This window comes from Chlorocebus sabaeus, chromosome 15 (genome assembly GCF_047675955.1).
Source record: "Chlorocebus sabaeus isolate Y175 chromosome 15, mChlSab1.0.hap1, whole genome shotgun sequence".
Classification (NCBI taxonomy): Eukaryota; Metazoa; Chordata; class Mammalia; order Primates; family Cercopithecidae; genus Chlorocebus; species Chlorocebus sabaeus.
This window is the reverse complement of record NC_132918.1, coordinates 92631249-92649662: the sequence shown is the minus strand read 5'-3', so window position 1 is coordinate 92649662 and position 18414 is coordinate 92631249. Positions and strand designations below refer to the sequence as shown.

The 18414-nt window shown below is 45.3% G+C and overlaps 2 protein-coding genes across 7 annotated transcripts in view; one reads left to right on the top strand and one right to left on the bottom strand.

Moving 5' to 3' along the window:
- Positions 1-18414, top strand: part of DRC9 (dynein regulatory complex subunit 9) — a 59595-nt gene that overhangs the window by 27170 nt on the left and 14011 nt on the right. For 4 of the 6 annotated variants that reach the window (XM_008009709.3, XM_038003171.2, XM_038003172.2 and 1 more), the window contains 2 exons: positions 9602-9763; positions 10905-10979. In XM_008009709.3, the coding sequence (XP_008007900.3) occupies positions 9602-9763; positions 10905-10979 (237 nt within the window). Of the gene's footprint in view, positions 1-9601; positions 9764-10904; positions 10980-13643; positions 13752-14737; positions 17196-18414 lie in introns of those variants that run through there. The other 2 variants (XM_038003174.2, XM_073023804.1) reach the window with 2 other exon arrangements.
- The window catches only part of LRCH3 (leucine rich repeats and calponin homology domain containing 3), a 120863-nt gene continuing 116059 nt past the window's right edge, over positions 13611-18414 (bottom strand). The window contains exon 21 of the mRNA XM_073023803.1: positions 13611-13787. Coding sequence (XP_072879904.1) covers positions 13740-13787 — 48 coding nt within the window. The 3' untranslated portion in view covers positions 13611-13739. The remainder of the gene's footprint in view (positions 13788-18414) is intronic.

The following is an 18414-nucleotide window of genomic DNA, read 5'->3' as shown; positions in this document are numbered from 1 at the left end:
TCATTGCAATCCTGGGCTCAAGCGATTCTCGCACCTCAGCCTCCCGAGTAGCGGGGACTACAGGGCACTCCGCCACGCCCGGCTGCGGTTTAATTGTTTGTAGAGGTGGGCGGAGGTGGGGTCTTGCTTTGTTGCCCAGGCTGGTCTCCGTCTCCGGGCCTCAGGTGTTTCTCCCTCCTTGACCTCTCAAAGCACTGGGATTACAGGCGTGAGCTGCCATGCCCAGCTGAGAGAATATTTTTATTTTATTTTATTTTATTTTTACTGGTTTTTGTTTTGTTTTGTTTTTGAGACACGGTGTTACTTTGTCACCCAGGCTGGAATGCAGTGGAGTGATCTCAGCTCACTGCAACCTCCACCCCCCAGGCTCAAATGATTCTTCTGCCTCAGCCCCCAGGTAGCTGGGACTACAGGCACCCGCCACCACACCCAGATAGTTTCTTAAATTTTTGGTAGAGACAGGGTTCCACTACGTTGTCCAGGCTGATCTTGAATTCCTGAGCTCAAGTGATCTGTCCGCCTTGGCCCACTGCCATAGCGCTAGGATGATAGGTGTGAACCACTGCACCGGCCTGAGAATATTGTAAGTATATGTGGAATAATTGTTTTTAAAAGGTCACTAGGAGGTAGAAGGACCACTTGAGGCTTGGAGTGTGAGACCAGCTTGGGCAACATAGCAAGACTCCGTCTCTATAAATAAATAAATTATAAAAATAACCGGAAAAGTGACAAAATTATCTGGATGTGGTAGTACACATCTGTAGTCCTAACTGCTTCACAGGCTAAGGTGGGAGGACTGCATGAGCCTAAGAGGTCGAGGCTGCAGTGAGCTATGGTCTCCCCACTGCACTGCAGCCTGGGCGACAGAGTGAGACCATCTCAAAAACAAAGTCACTAGACTTCCTTTGAAGATATTATCTTTAAGTCTTCCAAGCAAATTGCATACACCTTCTCTTATTTTGTATTTGCCAATCACAAAGCACCTTAGGTAGCTCTAGGTCTTGATGTCATTATCCCTATTAACCCTCTGCGTGTAGCTTACATTTTTTGAAAACCACTTTTCTTCTCTGAGAAGCTGCATGAAAACTAGTTTGTGTTTAAGTTTTCTCTGTAACAAATAGACTTTTTCAGAGGTTTCCTAGCTCTTTCCCCTGAAAAACTCTTATAATTTAAAAAGACTAATATAAATATCTTCTATTTTAAAAGTCATGAAGCTTTTGAGATTATCTTATAGTAGATAAACATCTTACGTATGTTTTAAAATAGAAGATATCTATTTATTTATTTATTTTTAATTTTGAGACGGAGTCTGGCTCTGTCGCCCAGGCTGGAGTGCAGCAGCTCGATCTCGGCTCACTGCAACCTCCGCCTCTCAAGTTCAAGTGATTCTCCTGCTTCAGCCTCCCAAATAGCTGGGATTACAGGTGTGAGCCACCACACCTGGTTAATTTATGTGTTTTTAGTAGAGATGGGGTTTCACATATTGGCCAGGCTGGTCTCGAACTTCTGACCTCAGGTGATCCACCCACCTTGGCCTCCCAAAGTGCTAGGATTACAGGCGTGAGCCACCATGCCCGGCCAGAAGTTATTTATGTTAGTCTCCTTTTAAGCCCTCCAAAACAATGTCAGAAGAAACCTCAGATTTAGCACTTTGCCAGTTAACTCCTGTCCTGCCATGAGGACCACACCTGTTGATGGTAGAATTTTCAGCCCTTGCTCCTGAGACTTACCTCCTGAATTGTATTCTCAGCCAAAGTAAAACCAAAGCGGAATATCACTCAGATATTGGGATCATCAGCAAAAGAATAGGTTAAGAAACCAAGATTCTGCTTCGTAGTGGGTCTTAAAAAAACAGAAAAGAAAGAAACCAAGACTAGAAGATCCAAGGTAAGCCTTGGAACAAAAAAGAGCTACCAAGAGGAAATCGAGTTAAATCCCTAGAGCTACTGAAAACCAGTCATCAGGTCAAGGTTGGAAAACAAGAAGATAGGAAGTATATGCACATTAGGGACCTGTGGGTCAGAAAATGATGCCAACAGGAATGGCAGGTTTCTGTATATGGAAGTGTTGGTGGTAGCTTAGATGTGTAGGATTAATTGCCTTAGATACTCGGCAAAAAGAAAGAGTCGCAAAGGAAAAAAAGTTTCAGACTTCTGAACATCAACATCCAAAGCAAGATAACAATGGATCAGCATTTTCATGAAACTACTGGGAAAAAAAAGAACCAAGATTCGTATATAAAAATCTATCTTTTATATATCAGCAACAGACTTAGAATAGAAAATTGAAAATTCATATATATTATTATAATAGCATTAAAACTATCAATACCTAGCATTGAATCTAACAGCAGCAACAAAAATAATAGTAAAACACACACCACCAGGCCCAGCTAATGTCTGTGTTTTTAGTAAAGAAGGGGTTTTGCCATGTTGCCCAGGCTGGTCTCAAACTCCTGACCTCAGGTAATCCGGTTGCCTCAGTCTCTGAAACTGCTGGGATTACAGGCGTGAGCCTCCACGCCTGGCTTTTTTTTCTTTTTTTAAATTGAGATGGGGGTCTCTCTTTGTTGCCCAGGCTGGTCTTGAACTCCTGGCCTCAAGCAGTCCTCCTACCTCAGCTTCCCAAGTAACTAGGATTATTGGAGCTCAGAGTTTATTCTGAGTCTATGGACTCGTATAGTATCAGCCGGTATTCTAAGTCATAGACAGACAAATAGAAATACTATTTTGTTTTATGTTTTTGAGATGTGGTCTCGCCCTGTCCCCCAGGCTGGAGTGCAGTGGCACGATCTCAGCTCACTGCAACATCTGCTTCCCAGGTTCAAGTAATTCTCCTACCTCACCCTCCCAAGTAGCTGGGATTACAGGTGCACGCCACCACACCTGGATAATTTTTGTACTTTTTTTTTTTTTAGTAGAGATGGAATTTCACCATGTTAGCCAGGCTGGTCTTGAACTCCTGACCTCAGGTGATCCACCCGCCTCAGCCTCCCAAAGTGCTGGGATTACAGGCGTGAGCCACCGTGCCTGGTCATAATGTTAATTTAATAGAGAACTATTTTTTCCTGTGGCTTTGGTCTCTCTAATAGACAACATCCCCATTTTCCTTCTGCTGTCCAACCAGAGTGGCAACCTGAGGTCTAAGACAAGTGCCAGTTTCCCAGATAGTAGCTTCCAGACTTCCAGGAGCCAGTACTCCGTTCTGTACTTTGTGTACAGTTACGAAAGCAGACACTGCCATTAAAAGCCCTTGGCTCACGTTATTATGGCAGCCCTCAGAGCCTGTTAACTCGAGCTGGTAGCCTGCCTCTTTTTAGTACTAAATCATGCTTCTCTGAATTCAAATAGCAAGTCCAGAGGTCCAGATCTGAAGGCAATTTTGGGATTTGGAAGTAAAGTTTGGTCTGCCGTGAAAACCCAAAACGGATGCATCCGTCCATGGACCTGACCATGAGGAAGGTTCCAGACACCATGGACAACTAGGATTCGAGGTTGTAGTGAAGGCAAATCTTTTCTTAGTGAAAATCTGAAAAGGAGCCTGTACCCCACTGCGTCTAGGCTGGCTCTTCTCGCACACTGGGGAGAAGAGGAAATGGAACAGCACTTCTGCTCGCTTGTTAGTGTGCCGCAATCGTGATTTTACCATCATAGCCTGTCAGGATTTTATATCTTCCTCTGTGTTTCCACACTGTCACCTGGAGGGCCATAAAAATGTTTGTGCAAAATACCAATCCAGGAAGGAACTCAGAGTACTCAGAGGCCCATGGCAACGGCATTACAACCAGATGCCTTGGGCTTGGCACAGCCAATGTTGTATGTCCTTATAAACACTTACATTGGCCGGGCGCCATGGCTCACGTCTATAATCCCAGCACTTTGGAAGGCCGAGGCAGGTGGATCACCTGAGGTCGGGAGTTTGAGACCAGCCTGACCAACATGGAGAAACCTTGTCTCCACTAAAAATACAAGATTAGCCCAGCGTGGTGGCAGGTGCCTGTAATCCCAGCTACTCAGGAGGCTGAGGCAGGAGAATCGCTTGAACCTGGGAGGCTGAAGTTGCAATGAGCCAAGATCGCGCCACTGCACTCCAGTCTGGATGACAAGAGCAAAACTCCTTCTTAAAAAACAAACAAACAAACAAAAAACCACACTTACATGATGCAGTCCCTTCTGTTTACCAGGGGTAGAGGCTAAAGACTTTTAACTCTACATTTCTATCTTCATATTGTTACTCTGAAGTCTTAATATTCAATCTGAGATAGAAAAATTACCAGAACATGCTCTTGAGTTTTCAAGTGTATTTTTGTCTGCACAGACACTATTCAATACATACCTGTCTACACTAGTTAGATTCTGTGAGAAACAAAACTGCAGTTTTCAGTGTGGGCTGAGGTTTTCTGCAAAAGGTTTTATTTACTTGAGTGATGTATAAGGTGGACCTTGAAGGAAATCTAAGGGATCATATAGGTAAAAGGATTCCAGTCGATGAAGTAAAACCATCACATTTTCCCTTTAACTCTAGTCTTCCTGAAGATTCAAACCTAGGCCGGACACAGTGGCTCATGCCTGTAATCCCAGCACACTGGGAGGCCAAGGCGGGTAGATTGTTTAAGGCCAGGAGTTTGAGACCAGCCTGGGCAACATGGCAAAACTTCATCTCTACCAAAACATAAGTAGAAAAAATTAGCTGGGTATGGTGGTGCATGCACCTGTGGGCCCAGCTACTCGGGAGGCTGAGGTGGGAGGCGGAGGTTGCAGTGAGCCGAGATTGCGCCATTGCACTCCAGCCTGGGCAACAGAGCGAGACCCTGTCTCCAGAAAAAAAAAGAAAGATTCACTGACTGCCATACAATTTGGAAATAGAAGGGAGGGAAGAGGAAGAAGGAGAAGAAATGGGCGGGGTGTGGTGGCTCACGCCTGTAATCCCAGCACTTTGGGAGGCTGAGGCAGGTGAATCACCTGAGGTCAGAAGTTGGAGACCAGCCTGGCCAACATGGTGAAACCCCGTCTCTACTAAAAAGAAATACAAAAGTTAGCCAGGCGTGGTGGTGGGCACCTGTAATCCCAACTACGTGGGAGGCTGAGGCAGGAGAGTCACTTGAACCTGGGAGGCGGAGATTGCAGTGAGCCAAGATCGCGTCACTGCACTCCAGCCTGGGCAACACAGCGAGACTCCATCTCAAAAAACAAAAAAAGAGAAATGGGGGAAGACAGGGGAGAAGGGAAGTGCATATAGAAAGAATGGAAGAAAAACAGTGAGCCAAAAGCAGACATCTCTTAAAATTCATTTCATCAACGTTTATTGAGCATATAAGTTGTGCCAGGCACTCTAGCCTGGGCAGAATTTTACAGATGAGAAAATAGGCTTAGTGAGGTTCAGTAATTTGCCTGCAATCCTACAACTTATAAGACAATGTGAAATACTAAGACATATTTTCGAAGGGCCTATAGCGTATTCTCTGCCAGAGGTGCTCAGTCTCTTTGGAATGATTCTGATCTAGTCGGAATAACTGTCATACAATTAGAATGATTCTGTAGAATTATATCACAAAGTTAGTAGACAAAATAACTTGGAGAATTCCATTCTGATTCATCTTAGGGACCTGTTTTAGACAGGGCCTCGCTCTGTTGCCCAGGCTAAAGTGCGTGAGTGCGGCTCACTACAGCCTCGGCCTCGGGCCTCGCTCTGTTGCCCAGGCTAAAGTGCATGAGTGTGGCTCACTACAGCCTCGGCCTCGGGCTCAAGGGATTCTACCACGGCAGCCTCCCTAGTAGCTGGGACCACAGCCTGCGCCACCGGGCCCAGCTCATTTTTTCATCTTTTTGTAGAGATAGTTTTTGCTCTGTTACCTAGGCTGGTCTTGAACTCCTCGGTTCAAGTGATCCTCTGGCCTTGGTTTCCCAAAGCACTGTAATTATAGGCGTGAGCCACCCCACCGGGCTGGGGCCTAATGATACTTTAAGTCAAGCTTGTCCAACCTGCAGCCCGCAGGCCACATGCGGCCCAGGATGGCTTTGACTGGGCCCAACACAAATTCGTAAACTTTCTTAAGACATTATGAGAGATTTGTGTGTGTGTGTGTGTGTGTGTGTGTGGTTTGTTTTTTGTTTCAGCTCATCAGCTATTTTTGGTGTGTTTTGTGTGTGGCCCAACACAATTCTTCTTCCAGCGCGGCTCAGGGAAGTCAGAAGATTGGACACCCCTGCCCATGCTTGCTTTCCTTAACAGAGGATTTGTCCAATTACCACTTTGTTTTTTCTTTGAATAGTTGCTTAGAATTAATTCCCTAGGTACTTGGGAGGCTGAAGAGAGGGGATTGCTTGAGTCTGGGAGTTCAAGACTATAGTAGGCTGTGATGGTGACACTGCATTACAGCCTGGGGGACACAGTAGACCCTACCTCAAGAAAACAAAAGGAGGCTGGGTGCAGCAGTGGCTCCTGCCTGTAATCCTCGCACTTTGGGAGGCTGAGGTGGGAGGATCCTTTGAGCCCAGGGTTTCAAGGCCAGCCTGGGCAACATAGTGAGACTCTGTTTCTACAGTAATAATAATAATAAGCTGAGCGTGATGTCATGCACTTGTAGTCCCAACTACTCTGTAGGCTGAGGCAGGAGGATTTCTTGAGCCTGGGAGGTCAAAGTTACAGTGAGCCATGATCATGCCAGTGCACTTCAGCCTGAGTGACAGAACAAGACTGTCTCAGAAACAACAACAACAACAACAAAAAGCCGGGCACAGTGGCTCATGTCTGTGATCCCAGCACTTTAGGAAGCCAAGGCAGGAGGATCCCTTGAAGCCAAGAGTTTGAGACCAACCTGCGCAACAGAGTGAGACCCTCATCTCTAAAAATAGTAAAAAGTTAGCCAGGCGTAGGGACATGTACCTGCAGTACTAGCTACTCGGGAAGATCGCTCGAGCCCAGGAATTGGAGGTTATAGTGAGTTGTGATCAAGCCACTACACTCCAGCCTGAGTGACAGAGGGAGATCCTGTCTCTGGAAAAAAAAAAAAAACTGTTAATAAAAAAGAACTAATTCTACCCTACTTAATGGTCAAGATGAAAGGCAGTTGGAGGCCGGGCATGGTGGCTCACGTTTGTAATCCAAGCACTTTGGGAGGCCGAGGCAGGTGGATCACCTGAAGTCAGGAGATCAAGACCATCCTGACCAACGTAGAGAAACCCTGTCTCTACTAAAAATACAAAATTAGCCGGGCGAGGTGGCGCATGCCTGTAATCCCAGCTACTTAGAAGGTTGAGGCAGAGAATGGCTTGTACCCGGGAGGTGGAGGTTGCAGTGAGCCGAGACCACGCCACTGCACTCCAGCCTGGGCAACAGAGCAAGACTCTGTCTCAAAAAAAGTAAAAAAAGAGAAGAAAGGCGGCTGATGTCTAGGGGAGGGCGGATCTCGGTGGAAGCACTTTGCTGCTGGTTGTGTGCTTGTTTGCTGTGCTGTCAGGGCGCCTCCCTGTGGACTCACTCACACAATGATTCTTCCAAACAGTTCTTTTCAAACAAATGTTACCTCCCTGACTAAAAGCTTTCCAAGGATTCCCACCACAGTTGGAATAAAATCTGAATTTCTCAGTCAGGCCTCCGAGGTCCTGTGTGGTGCCCTTACCTACCTCCAGCCTCATCCTGTCGTCCCCTCAACCCTCACTAGGCTAGAGCCTCCGGAGTTTTCTTTCCGTTCCTGGAATGTGTCCAGGTCTTGATGGCTTCAGGATTTGGGCATATACTTTTTCTTATTTTTTTTTTTTTAGAGTTCCCTTAACCCTATTTTTCGATTCTTTTTTCCTTTTTTCTTTTTCTTTTCTTTTTTTTTTGAGATAGAGTCTCATTCTGTCACCCAGGCTGGAGTGCAGTGGCGCGATCTCAGCTCACTTCAACCCCCACCTCCCAGGTTCAAGCGATTCTTCTGCCTCAGCCTCCCGAGTAGCTGGGATTACAGGCACACACCAGCATGCCCAGCTATTTTTCGTATTTTTAATAGAGATGGGGTTTCACCATGTTGGCCAAGCTGGTCTCAAACTACTGACCTAAGGTGATGGCCCTGCCTCAGCCTCTCAAAGTGCTGGGATTACAGGTGTGAGTCCCGGTGCCTGGCCAAGCTTATTTTTCATGTGGTGGGCTTACGTATCCTTCAGGTATTGAATGAACCATCACTTCCTTGAGAGAGTCCCTCTCAGACCTTCCAGAGTCTAATGTACATCGAATGAACCATGGTTTTCCCAAGAGTCCGTCTCAGACCTTCCAGACTCTAATGTACATCGAATGAACCATCACTTTCTGGAGAGAGTCCCTCTCAGGCCTTCCAGAGTCTAATGTACATCGAATGAACCATCGAGAGTCCTTCTCAGACCTTCCAGAGTCTAATGTATATCGAATGAACCATGGTTTTCCCGAGAGTCCCTCTCAGACCTTCCAGACTCTAATGTACATCGAATGAACCATGGTTTTCCCGAGAGTCCCTCTCAGACCTTCCAGACTCTAATGTACATCGAATGAACCATGGTTTTCCCGAGAGTCCCTCTCAGACCTTCCAGACTCTAATGTACATCGAATGAACCATCACTTTCTGGAGAGAGTCCCTCTCAGGCCTTCCAGAGTCTAATGTACATCGAATGAACCATCGAGAGTCCTTCTCAGACCTTCCAGAGTCTAATGTACATCGAATGAACCATGGTTTTCCCGAGAGTCCCTCTCAGACCTTCCAGAGTCTAATGTACATCGAATGAACCATGGTTTTCCCGAGAGTCCCTCTCAGACCTTCCAGACTCTAATGTACATCGAGTGAACCATCACTTTCCCGAGAGAGTCCCTCTCAGGCCTTCCAGAGTCGAATGGACTCCTCCCTTGTTATTTCCTCCCACAGCCTGTCAAGCTTTCCTTTTCTATCATTTTGCACAATTTTTGAAAGTTTACACATGTGTTTGTCTCTTTTTAACCACCTCTCTTCTATTAGACTGTAAGCTCTATGAGGGCAGGGAATATGTCTGTTTAGAGCTCCATGATTTTCCTAGAGCCTAGCTCAGTGCCTGGTGCTGAATAAATATTTTTCTTAATGACTATTGAGTCCTAGCAATTGCCAAGCACTTGGTGACCTGCAAAAAGAAAGCATTTTCACACGTGTTCTCAATGAAACCTAATAATCTCTGAGATACTTCAGTCAGGGTGGGTGCTGTGTGTGTGTGTGTGTGTGTGTGTGTGTGTGTGTGTGTTTTATAGAAAGTAAAAAAGTTGGAGATTTGACTTGGCCAAATTCACACAGCTGGAGGCCTGGGTGGGAAGTCAGTTCTTTTCATCATTTTGACCAGTGTTCTTCCTACCAAAATGAGAAATCTGTGTGGGAAATATGGACACACCAGTAATGTGCCTGGGAACTAATCTCCGCCCTGATTCGCCCTGATTCTTCGAACTGCTGTATTACTCACTTTCATCTCTTCATGATTGTTGGCTAAATTTCCCGTAGTGTGATAGCGGAAAACTAGTTCCCGTTCCTTATTGATTTACACTTATAAAAGGGAACCTTAAGCCACTGGCTGAACTGAATGGCGGTAGAATGTATTTTCAATTTAGAAACCTGGTCTTTCCACTACAGAGTCAGAATGAGTATATTGCTAACCTCAAGGACCAACTGCAAGAGATGAAAGCAAAATCCAACTTGGAGAATCGCTACATGAAAACCAATACTGAGCTGCAGATTGCCCAGACCCAGAGAAAGTGTAACAGAACAGAGGAACTCTTGCTGGAAGAGATTGAGGTAATCCCTGGGACATTAGTGAAGAACCCAGGAGATGGCATTTGAGCTGTCACTCCTGATCCTGTCTCAGCTAACAAAGGAGGGAGATGAAGATTTCCCTCCATCTCTCTCGGCAACAGCCCCTCCACTTGAGGTTGAAAATGAAAGCCTAAATGAGGATACACATGTTCGCAAGTGGAGATTCCAGCGGGCTGTAGCCTCCTTCTCCTGCCTCATAATGACTTTGAAAATTGGCTGTACTTTCTCTCTTCGGTCATTTCTTCTTATTTTATCAAACCAATCGCCATTTCTCTAATTATAGGGAGAGGGCAAAACAAGATCCTTAGTTATGGCAGGATTTTGCTGCTGTTTGTTTTATCTAACCAGTACCTTTCACTCCTCCAGTAAGAAATACAGCATCTTGAGAGGTGAACTTCATTCAAACCTGAATTTATGGAGATGAGAAGTCACAGTGAAAAATATCAGGAGGAAGAAAGTGGTAGATCTTCTTTGAGGGGAATGCAAAATGGCGCGCGCGCACACACACACACACACACACACACACACACACACACACGCAAAGCCAGGCACTAGTCCCAGCTAATCAGAGGGGAGGCAGGAGGATCCTTAAGTTTGAAGCCAGCCTGGGCAACATAGGGAAGACTCCTCTCTCTCTCTCTCTCTCTCTCTCTCTCTCTCTCTCTCACACACACACACACACACACAGCAGCAGGCAGATGGGAAGAGGGAAGAAGGAACAAACGTCCTTAGACCATGGAATTTGTGCGTGGGAGGACTCCTTGCTCTGAGACTAACGTGGCTTAAGGCCACGACAACAGTCTTCCTGGCACTCTGGAATTTCCCTTTTTTAGGACCCACAGCCTTGTGCCCTTGGAGCACCGTTTCTCTCCTTCAATGGGCACCTCTTTTCAATTCACGGGATTGCGCTCCTTTCGTTAGGGACACTAACACAGTCTAGACAGTGCCATGTCATGTGTCTCTGCGGTGTTTGTGAACAGGAATTGCACGAAACTGAATTCCCGGCATCCCAGCTGGTAAAGGAAACCTGAGCTACCGACCAAGCTGCTCCTCTAATCTTGAGAACTTCTGATTCACAGCCCTGCAGGGAAGACGTGCTGGTGTCTGATTATTGTTCTTACAGAAACTCAGGATGAAAACCGAAGAAGAGGCCCGGATTCATATGGACATTGAAATGTTCCTTAGAAAGCAGCAGCAGGTGGGTCACCAAAACTTTTCTGTGCTTTGAGTTTTTTTGTACTCTGCTCGTACTGAGGAAACAAAAAAAAATATTTTGAAGAAAAACCAGCCATCATTCTTTCAGCCTAATGAGCTTGAGCTCACGTTACTTCAGGGTTATGCATCTGAATAGATATCTTATATAGTTACAATTTGAGAGAGTACAAGTAAAATTTTGTTTTCTGCTTTTATCATTGAGCTTAGATAAGAAATTTCTTGATTCCTATATTGCTGTATACTCATAATTTTTAAATTATGACTTAATTTATGACAAAATTTATTAAGTCAAATTATGACTTAAAAATTTATGGGCTGGGCACAGTGGCTCACGCCTGTAATCCCAGCACTTTGGGAGTCTGAAGTGGGTGGATCACCTGAGGTCAGGAGTTCGGGACCAGCCTGGCCAACATGGTGAAACCCCCTCTCTATTAAAAATATAACAATTAGCCAGGCGTGGTGGTGCAGCTGTAATCCCAGCTACCCAGGAGGCTGAGGTGGGAGAATTGCTTGAACCTGGGAGGCAGAGGCTGCAGTGAGCTGAGATCGTGCCACTGTACTCCAGCTGGGCAACAGAGCAAGACCCCGCCTCAAAAAAAAAGACATAATTTTTAAATTATGACTATATTAAAATGTTTTCCTATTAGTATAGTGGCCAATAAATAAAAATAAATAAATAAATAAAGGCCAGGTGCAGTGGCTCACACCTGTAATCTCAGCACTTTGAGAGGCCAAGGCCAGTGGATCACCTGAGGTCAGGAGTTCTAGACCAGCCAGGTCAACATGGTGAAACCCCATCTCTACTAAAAATACAAAAATTAGCCGGGCGTGGTGGTGCACCCCTGTAATCCCAGCTATTCGGGAGGCTGAGGCTGAAGAATCGTCTGAACCCGGGAGGCAGAGCTTGCAGTAAGCCGAGATCACACCACTCACTCCCGCCTGGGCGACAGAGCGAGACTCTGTCTCTAAAAAAAAAAAAAAAAAGATTTACTAATTTTTAACGTTATAAAGATAACATTCCCAGTTGAGTGAGGATTTTTAAAACGACTCATTGCTTTTCATTTTTTTATGTTATTACAATTTCTTTATAAAATAATTGAAAATCGTTTAATGTTCCATTGAATGGTTGTGCCATAGTTTGTTACAAATTTTTTTTTTAATATTTAGGTTGTTTCCAAAGTTTTATTATTATAAATGATGGACTTATTAAAGCTTTGCCCAAAGAACTATTTTTCTTTTTTTTTTTTTTTTTGAGACGGAGTCTCGCTCTGTCGCCCAGGCTGGAGTGCAGTGGCGCAATCTCAGCTCACTGCAAGCTCCGCCTCCCGGGTTCACGCCATTCTCCTGCCTCAGCCTCCCGAGTAGCTGGGACTACAGGCGCCCGCCACTGCGCCCGGCTAATTTTTTCTATTTTTAGTAGAGACGGGGTTTCACCGTGGTCTCGATCTCCTGACCTTGTGATCCACCCGCCTCGGCCTCCCAAAGTGCTGGGATTACAGGCGTGAGCCACCACGCCCGGCAGAACTATTTTTCTTCATGGCAACTATTTACTAAGTCTCAATCATAAGATGATTATTTCAGAGACTGGTATTTTGTGACTTTTGATAAACATTGCCGACTCTAATCTGTGCTGCCGCTAGCAGTGTTGCAGGCAGTCATTTCAAGGTCTCTTCAACATTAGTAGCCATTTTAAATATTTTTCAAAGTCTGCTAATTTAATGAGTTGTTTTATTTTTTATTTTATTTTATTTTTTTTTTGCTTATTAATAGAAGTGAACATAACATTTTTCCACGTTTACTCAATTTATTTATTCTTGTGTGAAATATATATGACAGAAGTGGTTTTAAGAGCATTTTCAATACTAATAACCAAGCTGGGTCTATAATATATCTAAGGTTAGAAGTATGTCTAAGTGTAGCTGGAGTCTTTCTTTACTTTGTTTTTTGGGTTTTTTTTTGAGACGCAGTCTTGCTTTACCACCCAGGCTGGAGTGCAGTGGCGCGATCTCGGCTCACTGCAACCTCCGCCTCCTGGGTTCAAGCCATTCTCCTGCCTCAGCCTCCCGAGTAGCTGGGACTTCAGGTGCCGCCACCACACCTGGCTAATTTTTGTATTTTTAGTAGAGACAGGGTTTCACCATGTTGGCCAGGCTGGTCTAGAACTCCCGACCTCAGGTAAACCACCTGCCTCGGCCTCCCAAAGTGCTGGGATTACAGGCGTGAGCCACCGCGCCAGCCACCGCACCCAGCCCCAGCTGGAGTCTTTCAAAATATCCCTGTTGGATGAACAAAGAGAAAATTTTCCAGCTTAGTTATAATACAGCTTGCTTTTGGGAAAAGCTAATGAGTTTTCAGTCAACGATTCCAAATATGTGGTTAAGGAGAATTTGTGGATGCTATCTCATAGGTCTTTACTGAAAAAAATATCTGGTAGGCTATTAGAATTAGGGTTCTGTAGCCCTGCACTTTCAGAATTATGTATCATGTTACCTGTTTCAAGCGTGAGATACCTGGCAGGTGTTGGATATTTATCAGTGAGTTGGTGGATAAATGGATCACGAAGGGATGATGCCAGAGTTTCTCAGATCTTCAGCCCAATAACACAAGCAATATATAAGTATGTAATTTTTTATTTTTTATTTTTTAGGGGCAGGGTCTCTCTCTGTTTCCCAGGCTTCAGTGCAGTGGTGCCATCATAGCTCACTGCAGCCTCAAACTCCTGGGCCCAAGTGATCCTCCCACCTCAGTCTTCTGAGTAGCTGGGACTACAGCTGTGCACCACCACGTCCAGCTACAATGTAAGACAGAAATACATAAATTAAAGAAAGTGAAAGCCCTCTTAAATTACTCCCCTTTCTGAAGGGAATTTCTTCCACATGTGTTTCTCTTCATACACTTATACCTCAAAACATACATCTTTTCAGTGGTTTTCTGTTTTGTTTTGTTTTGTTTTTTGAGAGGAGTCTCGCTCTGTCGCCCAGGCTGGAGTGCAGTGGCGCGATCTCGGCTCACTGCAACCTCCGTCTCCCAGGTTCAAGTGATTCTCCTGCCTCAGCCTCCAGAGTAGCTGGGATTATAGGCACCAGCCACCTCGCCCAGCTAATTTTTGTATTTTTGGTTTCACCATGTTGGCCAGGCTGGTCTCGAACTCCTGACTTCAGGGGATCCACCCGCCTTGGCCTCCCAAAGTGCTGGGATTACAGGCGTGAGCCACCGCGCCCAGCCTAGTGTTTGTTTTTTACGTAAATTGGATCATACTATATATAGTGTTCCGGAGCCTGTTTTTCCCTTTTTACATTTACTTTGTTTTTAATGTTTTCTGTAGCAATACAACTGATAGATAATATCTCATAGTCAGAATATACTGAAATTTAGTGAACCATTCTGTCAGTACATTTAGGTTGTTTCAGGTTTTGCTGTGACAACATTACGAAACCTTCTTGGTTCTGTCTCTAAGTGGATGGTATTTGGAAAGGCTATTTATTTTGTGTATTGCTGTGGATTCCTTAGACCCTCTAGTGGCTTTTCAGTAGATTCATTTGGATTTCCTAGGTGGAAAATCTTATTGCATGCAAACAATAACAATTCTGTATTTTCCTTTTTATTATTTGTATGTCTATTTTCATTTCATGGCTTATTGTATAGCTGGAAAGCCAGTGTACTTGTTAACTGTAGCAGTGGTAATGGGGCACCCTTTCTCTATTGTCAGTTGTTAACACCACCATTGTTCTGGTGTTTCAGTCAGGATTACACGTGAGTTTGTCACAGTCAAGTTTCTGATATGCAAGTTAGAGCATTCACAGGGAAAGAACCGCACCCTGAAACTTGGAATGGGAACACCTGCTCGGATTCGGATGAAACCGACAGATCACTTCAAAGCTCCCTTGGCAGTGGAAGTATCTGCCCTCCTGGGTCTCAGGACACTTCCTTTGCCTGAAAGTCCTGTGATAACTTCATCTGGGAGGACGCCTTGGAAAGGGATGCGCTTTCCTCAGACCCGGCACAGTCACCCCTGTTGTCACTGGATCCGTAACGAGGGTCAAATCTTAGCATGTTACAGGGGGACATATAACTCAGATAACTAACTCCGAAGGAAATCACTTACACACCAAAAGAATGGTAAGATTTTGCTGATAAATATTGGAAGAAACCTGGGAAACATGTCGAATTGATTCTAAGAGTGTTCGATCCAACAGGGTAGGCTAGAACATTCCATTTGGTTAATTCATTGATACAGACGCACTTACCTGAGAGTCTAGATGTCATGGGTTAGCTTGTGCAGCTAGAGGTGATTCAACAGTTACCTACATTTGATGAGGTGGAGGTGCCAGAGCTTCCCTGCTATGATTTGGGGGAGACAATCCAGAGACGTAAGGAGACAGGAATGTCACAGTGGATTTATCATGTGTGACTTGCACATCTACCACCAAACGCCCATCCATAACCATGAGAAGGCCCGAAGACACTTCTTTACTAAGACATTGAGAAACAGAATAGTGAGGGGAGCATCTGCATCCCTAAAAGCTCTGTGCTTGCTTTCCTGTGTAGGCAGGTGTGACCCTAAGGATGTTGTCACTGAGATGAGCTTCCTGGTATCAGTGGGGTGATGGGGTCCCGAAGTGCCTTAGGATAACTGGGAGCACTTAATTGTCAAAGATAAGGTGGGAACATTTACCACAAAGGGTGGCAGAGACCTAACGGTAATCAGAATGCCTTTGGCCATCGGGATTCTTGGCAATGGCTAATCGATCATCGTATCTCTAGGAACAAAATTGATGGGCTGCCTACTGAAGTATAACAGAAAAAGAGTCCGGGTCTGGTAGCCAGAACCCTGATTTGAATCACCACAGTAGAGAGTTACGGCTGCTCCCCTAGCTCCTAGGACTGAGTCAATTCACAGCCCCAGGGCCCCTTTATGAACTGGGCTGTAGGTGTGGGGGCATGTCCCCCCGAGGATGAACTCTGCAGCCCTGCTGCAAGTACCTACTCTAAGTCTCTTTGTAGCTCCTACTCAGAAGACCTGTGTAATTCACAGAGTGACTGTGCACTGGGATGACTGAAGCTTTGGCTCCGAACTGATGTTCATCCACAGGGACCCAAAGTGACACTGCGGCCACTAGTCAAAATGGGCGGTTATGGTGGCTAGGTGACAGATGGAGCCTGAGCTAGCCTGACTGTGAGTCCACCTGTTCCGTGGACCCTCTCTGTCTTTGTTTCCTCCGTTACTGAAGCTGTTATTGGACTAGATATACTTGGGGACATTATGATAGTAAGGACCAAGACGAGCTTCTTGAACTTCCCCTCCCCACTGAAATAGAAAACCAGAAGCAGTGCTGCACTCCTGGTGGAACTACAGAGATTAGCGCCACCATCGAAGACCTGAAGGAAGCAGCAGTGGTGATTCCACGTCCCTATTTAACTCAGTCGTCTGGCCTGTGCAGAAGAGGCGTGGATCTTGGAGAGTTATTATGGACTATTGTAAATAGTGACTCCAGTTGCAGCTACTATTTTAAATGTGGTATCTTCCTTGGAGCAAGTCTTCGATGGCCCCTGGTTCTTGGTATACAGCCGTTAACCTGACCAAAGCTCTGTCTTCAAACCCATTTGAAAGACCGCCAGAAGCAGTCTGCTTTTACCTGGCAGGGCCAACAGTACCCCTTCGTAGTCTCACATCAGGGCTGTCAGCACTGTTCTCTCCCATGATCTGGTCTGCAGAGATGGCGCCCCCTGGACTTTTCACAAAACGCCAGAGTCGCTCACTGCATTAATGATGTTATGCTGATTGTATCTGATGAAGAGGAACTAGCAAGGACTTTAGATACCTTAGTAAGAAATATGTGAACTAGAAGGTGAGCGCTTAACTCCATTTCTGATACCAATTCTTTACCATTAGTAATCCATTTAGGAGACAGAAATCATACCAATAATTTAACAGATAAAATCCAACAAAAAGAATCACGAGCTATTCATAAGGGATTGGCTATTCAGAAGGGATAAAAGAGAACTCTAAAGAACACCCTAAGGCCGGGCGTGGTGGCTCACGCCTGTAATCCCAGCACTGTGGGAGGCCAAGGTGGGAGGACTGCTTGAACCCAGGAGTTGGAGACCAATCTGGGAAATATAGTGAGACCTCATCTCTACAAAAAAAAAAAAAGAAGAAGAAGAAGAAGAGGGAGAGAGGGAAGGAGGGAGGGAGGGAGGAAGGAAGGAGGGAGGGAGGGTGGGAGGGAGGAGGAGAGAGAGAGAGAGAGAGGGAGGGAGGCTGGCCCAGGACAATATCCAAAAAAGAAAGAAACTGGAAAGGTGGGGGCGGGAGGGGGAGGGATCCTTCCCAAGGGTGAGATTCAGGCCTCATTGGAGAGGGTATGGCCGTGGCCCACTGGATGGCAGCGGTGTTTGCTGGGTTGCCTTGGGCCAGAGCTGGCTCACAGCTAGCTGGCAGGATAAGGCTGGCAAGCAGGAAACTGTGGACCTTGCTAACTGTTTGTTTGTTTGTTTGTTTGTTTCCTAATCTGGATGTGTACTCAATTCGGGGGGAAAAAAAAAGAACAAAACTTTTTTTGTCCATCGAGATATTTTTTCTCCTTTAATATGTTAATAGAGTAGAAATACATTGAGAGAGTTACTGATTTGAGTCATCCTTAAATTCCTGGGATAAACCCCACTAGGTCACAACGCGTTTGGCCAGCAGGAATCCTCCTGCGTGGTCTCTGTACAACGTGTGGGTGGACAAGTGCCACCGGGTGTCCCCACACATGCCGCTGGCGACAGGAAACGGGGCGGCGCCCTCCTGTCGCGCCTCCAGCGCCCTCTACTGACGCAGCTTAGCATTTTGTCAGCTGGCAAGAAAAACGTTCCTAGCAAGCATCCACCTTCACCAAGAAAGGTGAATTTGGAGCTGACAGGCAATAAATTGTAACTGGCACAAATGAGTTTTTCTTTAAATTATCAAGTGTGAGGTTTACTCTGTAGGTTTCTGGTAGACAAGCTTTATCAACTTCAGGAAGTATCTTTTTGTTCTTGTTAAAAGTTTGTTTTTCTCAACAAAATGAGTACTTGATTTTGAGATGGATTTTTTTTCATTAATTGAGATGATATTGTTTTCTCTTCTTTAATATGTTACTAAAGTGAAATACATTACTAGATTTGCTGATGTTGGGTCATCTTCAAATTCTTGGGATAAATCTTACCCGACCATCGTGTGTTGTCCCTTTTTTTTTCTTGAGACGGAGTTTTGCTCTTGTCGCCCAGGCTGGAGTGCAGTGGTACAATCTCGGCTCGGTGCAACCTCTGCCTCCTGAGTTCAAGTGATTCTCCTGCCTCAGCCTCCTGAGTAGCTGGGATTACAGGCATGCGCCACCATGCCGGGTAATTTTGTAATTTTTTAGTGGAGACAGGGTTTTCTCCATGTTGGCCAG